The following is a 9,559-nucleotide window of genomic DNA, read 5'->3' as shown; positions in this document are numbered from 1 at the left end:
GAAAAACTAGAACCAGAGGGAACAACCTCAGGCTGAAGGGACGATCCTTTAAAACAGAGATGAGGAGGAAGTTCTCCAGCCAGAGGGTGGCGAATCTGTGGAACTCTTTGCCGCAGAAGGCTGTGGAGGCCGGGCCATTGAGTGTCTTTAAGACAGAGATAGATGGGTTCCTGATTAATAAGGGGATCAGGGGTTATGGGGAAAAGGCAGGAGAAAGGGGATGAGAAAAATATCAGCCATGGTTGAATGGCGGAGCAGACTCGATGGGCCGAGTGGCCTCATTCTGCTCCGATATTCCCCCTCCCTCCCACCCCCATTGGGGAACAGTCAGCGCAAAGGGGAGGCCATTCCACCTGTTGCGTCTTGCAGTCAGGAATCCACACATGGTCAGGGGGGTCAGCAGGTACATGAGGGCCGAATGGCCTGTCAGCTTGAGTGAAGTGTCTTGTCAGCCCCCCCCCGCCCCCGGCAGACAGGGGGTGGGGAGGACGGCTCCGGGAAAGAGACCGGGGGGGGGGGGGAGGCGCGATGGACCCCTCCCTGCGCGTACCAACCTCCGTAGATGATGCGCACACTCTTGGAGACTTCCTCCGAGACATGGTCCTTCAGCCACTTACGAATCTTATGGTGAATTTCCTGGGCCTGAGAGAGAACACAACAGAGTGAGGGAGAATCATAGAACACCGAGAGTACAGGAGGAGGCCATTCGGCCCATCGAGACTGCACTGACCACACTCTCACTCAAGCCCGAACCCCGTAACCCCACATATTCAGCCTGCTAATTCCCCCTGACACTGAGGGGCAACTTAGCACGGCCAATCCACCCAACCTGCACATCTTTGGACACGAAGGGACAATTTAGCATGGCCAATCCACCCAACCTGCACATCTTTTGGACACGAAGGGACAATTTAGCATGGCCAATCCACCCAACCTGCACATCTTTTGGACACGAAGGGACAATTTAGCACGGCCAATCCACCTAACCTGCACATCTTTGGACACTAAGGGACAATTTAGCACGGCCAATCCACCCAACCTGCACATCTTTGGACACTAAGGGACAATTTAGCATGGCCAATCCACCCAACCTGCACATCTTTGGACACTAAGGGACAATTTAGCACGGCCAATCCACCTAACCTGCACATCTTTGGACAAAGAACAAAGAACAGTACAGCACAGGAAACAGGCCCTTCGGCCCTCCAAGCCTGTGCCGCTCCTTGGTCCAACTAGACCAATCGTTTGTATCCCTCCATTCCCAGGCTGCTCATGTGACTATCCAGGTAAGTCTTAAACGATGTCAGCGTGCCTGCCTCCACCACCCTACTTGGCAGCGCATTCCAGGCCCCCACCACCCTCTGTGTAAAAAACATCCCTCTGATATCTGAGTTATAACAGTCACCATGTGGCAATGTATGCTAAGCATTCAAAAAGTTTTAAATGCACTTTGTGATATGTACACTTGGAGTAGATGCATGTACTTAATTTGGAAATTGTTGGATCATGTTATTTTGTCACATTTCCTGAGGTCTGCTATATCTAAGCATATTTTGGCTAGGCTCTCTTGTGTTACAGAGAGCAGTCCTTACAGGCATTTTGGATGGCTTTTCTGGGATGGATGCCCTTGAGAGACTCCTGTACCTCATTAAGGGACAATTTAGCATGGCCAATCCACCCAACCTGCACATCTTTGGACACTAAGGGGCAATTTAGCATGGCCAATCCACCCAACCTGGACATCTTTGGACACTAAGGGGCAATTTAGCATGGCCAATCCACCCAACCTGCACATCTTTGGACACTAAGGGACAATTTAGCATGGCCAATCCACCTAACCTGCACATCTTTGGACACTAAGGGACAATTTAGCATGGCCAATCCACCCAACCTGCACATCTTTGGACACTAAGGGGCAATTTAGCGTGGCCAATCCACCTAACCTACTCTTTAGACAGTGGGAGGAAACCGGAGCACCCGGAGGAAACCCACGCAGACACGAGGAGAATGTGCAAACTCCACACAGACAGTGACCCGAGCCGGGAATCGAACCCGGGTCCCTGGCGCTGTGAAGCAGCAGTGTGAACCCACTGTGCCACTCATCTCTCGGGTCCTGGGCTGAATCCAGCACTCATTGGCCAATGTTAGTTGTCCCCCCTCCCCTCCCCCCTTGAGAAGGGGAGTCAGTGAGCCGCCATCTTGAACCCACTGGGATCCTCGTGTCAGTATCGGTACATCCATGGCGCTGTCAGGGAGGGAGTTCCAGGATTGTTATTGGACATCAGTCAGTCCCCGTGTGTGGTGTAGGTACACCCACGGCGCTGTTAGGGAGGGAGTTCCAGGATTGTTATTGGACATCAGTCAGTCCCCGTGTGTGGTGTAGGTACACCCACGGTGCTGTTAGGGAGGGAGTTCCAGGATTGTTATTGGACATCAGTCAGTCCCCGTGTGTGGTGTAGGTACACCCACGGCGCTGTTAGGGAGGGTGTTCCAGGATTGTTATTGGACATCAGTCAGTCCCCGTGTGTGGTGTAGGTACACCCACGGTGCTGTTAGGGAGGGAGTTCCAGGATTGTTATTGGACATCAGTCAGTCCCCGTGTGTGGTGTAGGTACACCCACGGTGCTGTTAGGGAGGGAGTTCCAGGATTGTTATTGGACATCAGTCAGTCCCCGTGTGTGGTGTAGGTACACCCACGGTGCTGTTAGGGAGGGAGTTCCAGGATTGTTATTGGACATCAGTCAGTCCCCGTGTGTGGTGTAGGTACACCCACGGCGCTGTTAGGGAGGGAGTTCTAGGATTGTTATTGGACATCAGTCAGTCCCCGTGTGTGGTGTAGGTACACCCACGGCGCTGTTAGGGAGGGAGTTCCGGGATTTCGACCCCAGCCACAGTGAAGGAACGGCCGATATGTTTCCAAGTCGGGGATGGTGTGAGGGGCTCGGAGGGGGGAACTTGCAGGCGGTGGGTGTTCCCCATGTGTCTGCTGCCCTTGTCCTTCTAGATGGTAGAGGTGGTGGGTTTGGAAGGTGCTGTGGAAGGAGCCTTGGCGAGTCGCTGCGGTGCGTCTTGTAGACGGTTCACACGGCTGCCGCTGTGCGTGGGTGGTGGAAGGAGTGAATGTTTGTGGTTAGCGTGTCGATCGAGCGGGGGGGGAGGGGGCTGCTTTGTCCTGGAGGGTGTCGAGCTTTCTCGAGTGTTGTCGGGAGCCGTATCCATCCAGGCGAGTGGAGAGAATCCCATCACACTCCGGACTTGTGTCCTTGTCGATGGTGGGACCGGCTTTGGGGAGGTGGGAGTCAGGAGGGGAGTTACTCTCCGCAGGATTCCCAGCCTCTGTCCTGCTCTGGGAGCCACAGTATTGATATGGCTGGGTCCCAGTTCAGTTTCTGCTCAATGGGAACATATCGCAGTCCAAAGCACAACATGGGGACAAAAAAAAAGGGAATTGCTTGATCAACAGTGCTACGGGGCGATTTGGTACAGTAAAGGTCTCACCAAGTTGGCTTTTCAGTGCTAACTGGAGGTACGACTCCCGTGTGGACAGGAAGGAGTGAACAGGACAAGTCAGGGGGAGGAGTGAGGTATTGGGAAACTATCCCACACAAGCCCCCACCCCCACCGGGACCCACGAACATCGCACTCACCTGCTGAGGTGTGGCTGTTTTGCCAGTTCCAATGGCCCACACGGGTTCGTACGCCAAGACCACATGATCCCATTTCTTCACATTGGCTGCAGAGCAGGAGGGAAAACATGTAAGAAGCCACTGCGGTACTCCCTCAGCACTGACCCTCCCACAGTGCGGCGCTCCCTCAGCACTGACCCTCCCACAGTGCGGCGCTCCCTCAGCACTGACCCTCCCACAGTGAGGCGCTCCCTCAGCACTGACCCTCCCACAGTGCGGCGCTCCCTCAGCACTGACCCTCCCACAGTGCGGCGCTCCCTCAGCACTGACCCTCCCACAGTGCGGCGCTCCCTCAGCACTGACCCTCCCACAGTGCGGCGCTCCCTCAGCACCGACCCTCCCACAGTGCGGCGCTCCCTCAGCACTGACCCTCCCACAGTGCGGCGCTCCCTCAGCACTGACCCTCCCACAGTGCGGTGCTCCCTCAGCACTGACCCTCCCACAGTGCGGCACTCCCTCAGCACTGACCCTCCCACAGTGCGGCGCTCCCTCAGCACTGACCCTCCCACAGTGCGGCGCTCCCTCAGCACTGACCCTCCCACAGTGCGGCGCTCTCTCAGCACTGACCCTCACACAGTGCGGCGCTCCCTCAGCACTGACCCTCCCACAGTGCGGCACTCCCTCAGCACTGACCCTCCCACAGTGCGGCGCTCCCTCAGCACCGACCCTCCCACAGTGCGGCACTCCCTCAGCACTGACCCTCCCACAGTGCGGCACTCCCTCAGCACTGACCCTCCCACAGTGCGGCGCTCCCTCAGCACCGACCCTCCCACAGCGCGGCGCTCCCTCAGCACTGACCCTCCCACAGTGCGGCGCTCCCTCAGCACTGACCCTCCCACAGTGCGGCGCTCCCTCAGCACTGACCCTCCCACAGTGCGGCGCTCTCTCAGCACTGACCCTCCCAGTGCGTTGCTCCCTCAGCACTGACCCTCCCACAGTGCGGCGCTCCCTCAGCACTGACCCTCCCACAGTGCGGCGCTCCCTCAGCACTGACCCTCCCACAGTGCGGCGCTCCCTCAGCACTGACCCTCCCACAGTGCGGCGCTCCCTCAGCACTGACCCTCCCACAGTGCGGCGCTCCCTCAGCACTGACCCTCCCACAGTGCGGCGCTCTCTCAGTACCTGCTATGACCTTGGTCTGGGCAAAGACGACCGCCTCAGTGGAGCCGCCCTCTCGCTCATCCAGTTTCTCACCAATGCAGGCAATGACACCCAGACCGGCCTCCAAGGCGTGCGCCACCTTCTGTCCAATGAGCTGCAATGCATCAATGCAGAGGAGACCTGGTCAACTCTCGGAGAACATCCCTCTGTAACTTCCACCCTCCCTATCTCTGTAACCCCCTCCAGCCCCGACACCCCCTCCCTATCTCTGTAACCTCCTCCAGCCCCTACACTCCTCCCTATCTCTGTAATCTCCTCCAGCCCCCTACACCCCTCCCTATCTCTGTAACCTCCTCCAGCCCCTACCCCCCTCCCTATCCCTGTAACCTCCTCCAGCCCCTACACCCCTCCCTATCTCTGTAACCTCCTCCAGCTTCCTACACCCCTCCCTATCTCTGTAACCTCCTCCAGCCCCTACACGCCTCCCTATCTCTGTAACCTCATCCCGCCCCTACACCCCTCCCTATCTCTGTAACCCCCTCCAGCCCCTACACCCCTCCCTATCTCTGTAACCTCCTCCAGCCCCTACACCCCTCCCTATCTCTGTAACCCCCTCCAGCCCCTGCAACCCTCCCTATCTCTGTAACCTCCTCCAGCCCCCTACACCCCTCCCTATCTCTGTAACCTCCTCCAGCCCCCTACACCCCCTCCCTATCTCTGTAACCTCCTGCAGCCCCCTACACCCCCTCCCTGTCTCTGTAACCTCCTCCAGCCCCGACAGCCCTCCCTATCTCTGTAACCTCCTCCAGCCCCTACACCCCTCCCTATCTCTGTAACCTCCTCCAGCCCCCTACACCCCCTCCCTGTCTCTGTAACCTCCTCCAGCCCCGACAGCCCTCCCTATCTCTGTAACCTCCTCCAGCCCCCTACACCCCCTCCCTATCTCTGTAACCTCCTCCAGCCCCCTACACCCCCTCCCTATCTCTGTAACCTCCTCCAGCCACGACACCCCCTCCCTATCTCTGTAACCTCCTCCAGCCCCTACACCCTTCCCTATCTCTGTAACCTCCTCCTGCCCCCTACACCCCTCCCTATCTCTGTAACCTCCTCCAGCCCCTACACCCCTCCCTGTCTCTGTAACCTCCTCCAGCCCCTACACCACCCTCCCTATCTCTGTAACCTCCTCCAGCCCCTACACCCCCTCCCTATCTCTGTAGCCTCCTCCAGGTCCCTACACCCCTCCCTATCACTGTAACCTCCTCCAGCCCCTACACCCCTCCCTATCTCTGTAACCTCCTCCAGCCCCTACACCCCTCCCTATCTCTGTAACCTCCTCCAGCCCCTACACCCCTCCCTATCTCTGTAACCTCCTCCAGCCCCCTACACTCCTTCCTATCTCTGTAACCTCCTCCCTCCCCTACACCCCTCCCTATCTCTGTAACCTCCTCCAGCCCCCTACACCCCCTCCCTATCTCTGTAACCTCCTCCAGCCCCTACACCCCTCCCTATCTCTGTAACCTCCTCCAGCCCCTACACCCCTCCCTATCTCTGTAACCTCCTCCAGCCCCAACACCCCTCCCTATCTCTGCAACCTCCACCAGCCCCTACACCCCCTCCCTATCTCTGTAACCTCCTCCAGCCCCTACACCCCCTCCCTATCTCTGTAACCTCCTCCAGCCCCTACGCCCCTCCCTATCTCTGTAACCTCCTCCAGCCCCCTACATCCCTCCCTATTTCTGTAACCTCCTCCAGCCCCCTACACCCCACCGTCTCTGTAACATCCTCCAGATCCCTACACACCCTCCCTACAACCTCCTCCAGCCCCCTACACCCCTCCCTATCTCTGTAGCCTCCTCCAGGCCCCTCCACCCCTCCCTATCTCTGTAACCTCCTCCAGCCCCTACACCCCTCCCTATCTCTGTAACCTCCTCCAGCCCCAACACCCCTCCCTATCTCTGCAACCTCCACCAGCCCCTACACCCCTCCCTATCTCTGTAACCTCCTCCAGCCCCTACACCCCCTCCCTATCTCTGTAACCTCCTCCAGCCCCCTACATCCCTCCCTATTTCTGTAACCTCCTCCAGCCCCCTACACCCCTCCCTATCTCTGCAACCTCCACCAGCCCCTACACGCCCTCCCTATCTCTGTAACCTCCTCCAGCCCCCTACATCCCTCCCTATTTCTGTAACCTCCTCCAGCCCCCTACACCCCCTCCCGATCTCTGTAACCTCCTCCAGCCCCTACACCCCGTCCCTACAACCTCCTCCAGCCCCGACACCCCCTCCCTATCTCTAACCTCCTCCAGCCTCAACACCCCTCCCTATCTCTGCAACCTCCTCCAGCCCCCTACACCACTCCCTATCTCTGTAACCTCCTCCAGCTCCCACACCCCTCCGTCTCTGTAACATCCTCCAGATCCCTACACACCCTCCCTATCTCTGTAACCTCCTCCCTCCCCTTCACCCCTGCCTATCTCTGTAACCTCCTCTAGCCCCTACACGCCTCCCTATCTCCGTAACCTCCTCCAGCTCCTACACCCCCTCCCTATCTCTGTAACCTCCTCCAGTTCACAATCACCTCCCTACCTATTGTTGTGGAGGGAGCTTTACCCCGTGCTGTACCTGTCCTGGGAGTATTTGATGGGGACAGTGTAGAGGGAGCTTTACTCTGTATCTAACCCCGTGCTGTCCCTGTCCTGGGAGTGTTTGATGGGGACAGTGTAGAGGGAGCTTTACTCTGTATCTAACCCCGTGCTGTACCTGTCCTGGGTGTGTTTGACGGGGACAGTGTAGAGGGAGCTTTACTCTGTATCTAACCCCGTGCTGTCCCTGTCCTGGGAGTGTTTGATGGGGGACAGTGCAGAGGGAGCTTTACTCTGTATCTAACCCCGTGCTGTACCTGTCCTGGGTGTGTTTGACGGGGACAGTGTAGAGGGAGCTTTACTCTGTATCTAACCCCGTGCTGTTCCTGTCCTGGGAGTGTTTGATGGGGGACAGTGCAGAGGGAGCTTTACTCTGTATCTAACCCCGTGCTGTCCCTGTCCTGGGAGTGTTTGATGGGGACAGTGTAGAGGGAGCTTTACTCTGTATCTAACCCCGTGCTGTACCTGTCCTGGGTGTGTTTGACGGGGACAGTGTAGAGGGAGCTTTACTCTGTATCTCACCCCGTGCTGTACCTGTCCTGGGAGTGTTTGATGGGGGACAGTGTCGAGGGAGCTTTACTCTGTATCTAACCCCGTGCTGTACCTGTCCTGGGAGTGTTTGATGGGGGACAGTGTAGAGGGAGCTTTACTCTGTATCTAACCCCGTGCTGTACCTGTCCTGGGAGTGTTTGATGGGGGACAGTGTAGAGGGAGCTTTACTCTGTATCTAACCCCGTGCTGTACCTGTCCTGGGAGTGTTTGATGGGGGACAGTGTAGTGGGAGCTTTACTCTGTATCTAACCCCGTGCTGTATCTGTCCTGGGAGTGTTTGATGGGGACAGTGTAGAGGGAGCTTTACTCTGTATCTAACCCCGTGCTGTACCTGTCCTGGGAGTGTTTGATCGGGACAGTGTAGAGGGAGCTTTACTCTGTATCTAACCCTGTGCTGTACCTGTCCTGGGAGGGTTTGATGGGGACAGTGTAGAGGGAGCTTTACTCTGTATCTAACCCCGTGCTGTACCTGTCCTGGGAGTGTTTGATCGGGGACAGTGTAGAGGGAGCTTTACTCTGTATCTAACCCCGTGCTGTACCTGTCCTGGAGTGTTTGATGGGGACAGTGTAGAGGGAGCTTTACTCTGTATCTAACCCCGTGCTGTACCTGTCCTGGGAGTGTTTGATGGGGGACAGTGTAGTGGGAGCTTTACTCTGTATCTAACCCCGTGCTGTATCTGTCCTGGGAGTGTTTGATGGGGACAGTGTAGAGGGAGCTTTACTCTGTATCTAACCCCGTGCTGTACCTGTCCTGGGAGTGTTTGATCGGGGACAGTGTAGAGGGAGCTTTACTCTGTATCTAACCCCGTGCTGTACCTGTCCTGGGAGGGTTTGATGGGGACAGTGTAGAGGGAGCTTTACTCTGTATCTAACCCCGTGCTGTACCTGTCCTGGGAGTGTTTGATCGGGGACAGTGTAGAGGGAGCTTTACTCTGTATCTAACCCCGTGCTGTACCTGTCCTGGGAGTGTTTGATGGGGAAAGCGTAGAGGGAGCGTTACTCTGTATCTCTTGTCCCTACCTCATCACACTCTCCGAAGACGTGACGTCGCTCGGAATGGCCCAGAATAACCCATTTGCCTCCGCAATCCTTAATCATAGCAGGCTGAAAACAGAAGAAAAATCCAATCAGATCACCTCCAGAATAGACTGATGGGCGCCAGGAATGCTTTGCAGTACTTTGCACCAACAGAGAAACGCTTGAATGAGCACCCAGCAGAACTCTGCGAATAGAGGCGGGATCGGGACCATGGGTCAGATACTTCTCCGGCAAGGTGGCGCACCCTCGATAGCGCTCTGTCGTCGGAGGTCGGAATGGCCCTGAAACCACCGGCACACTCAGGGTTGGCCAATAAGTGCTTCCCCCTCCCTTCCGAACCGAAAGAACGGGGCTCCCGTGTACCTGATCTCCCTGTGAAGGCCCCTTTTTCCACTTTGTAGCAATTCTGAGCCGCCACCTCAACTTGCTGTCGAGAGTCTTACGGATGCAGTCGGAGATAGGGGGCCGGGACCCCAAATACCACCTCTGTGAGGGGGGGAGCGAGAGAGAGAGAGAGAGGGGGAGCGAGAGAGAGAGAGAG

At 57.0% G+C, this 9,559-nt stretch overlaps 1 protein-coding gene across 1 annotated transcript; it reads right to left on the bottom strand.

The window, feature by feature from the left end:
• Positions 1–411: 411 nt before the first annotated feature.
• Positions 412–9,156, bottom strand: LOC144491235 (triosephosphate isomerase B-like). Its single transcript, XM_078208916.1, has 4 exons — positions 9,001–9,156; positions 4,809–4,941; positions 3,648–3,733; positions 412–642 (listed from the first exon to the last, which is right to left on the bottom strand). Exons 1-4 carry the CDS (start codon positions 9,076–9,078, stop codon positions 427–429), a joined length of 513 nt encoding a protein of 170 aa, XP_078065042.1. The 5' UTR covers positions 9,079–9,156; the 3' UTR covers positions 412–426.
• Positions 9,157–9,559: the final 403 nt, after the last annotated feature.

The sequence above is a fragment of the Mustelus asterias genome, unplaced genomic scaffold (genome assembly GCF_964213995.1).
Source record: "Mustelus asterias unplaced genomic scaffold, sMusAst1.hap1.1 HAP1_SCAFFOLD_4794, whole genome shotgun sequence".
NCBI classification, from domain to species: domain Eukaryota; kingdom Metazoa; phylum Chordata; class Chondrichthyes; order Carcharhiniformes; family Triakidae; genus Mustelus; species Mustelus asterias.
The sequence above is the reverse complement of the archived record's forward strand: the minus strand, read 5'-3'. Positions and strand labels throughout refer to the sequence as shown.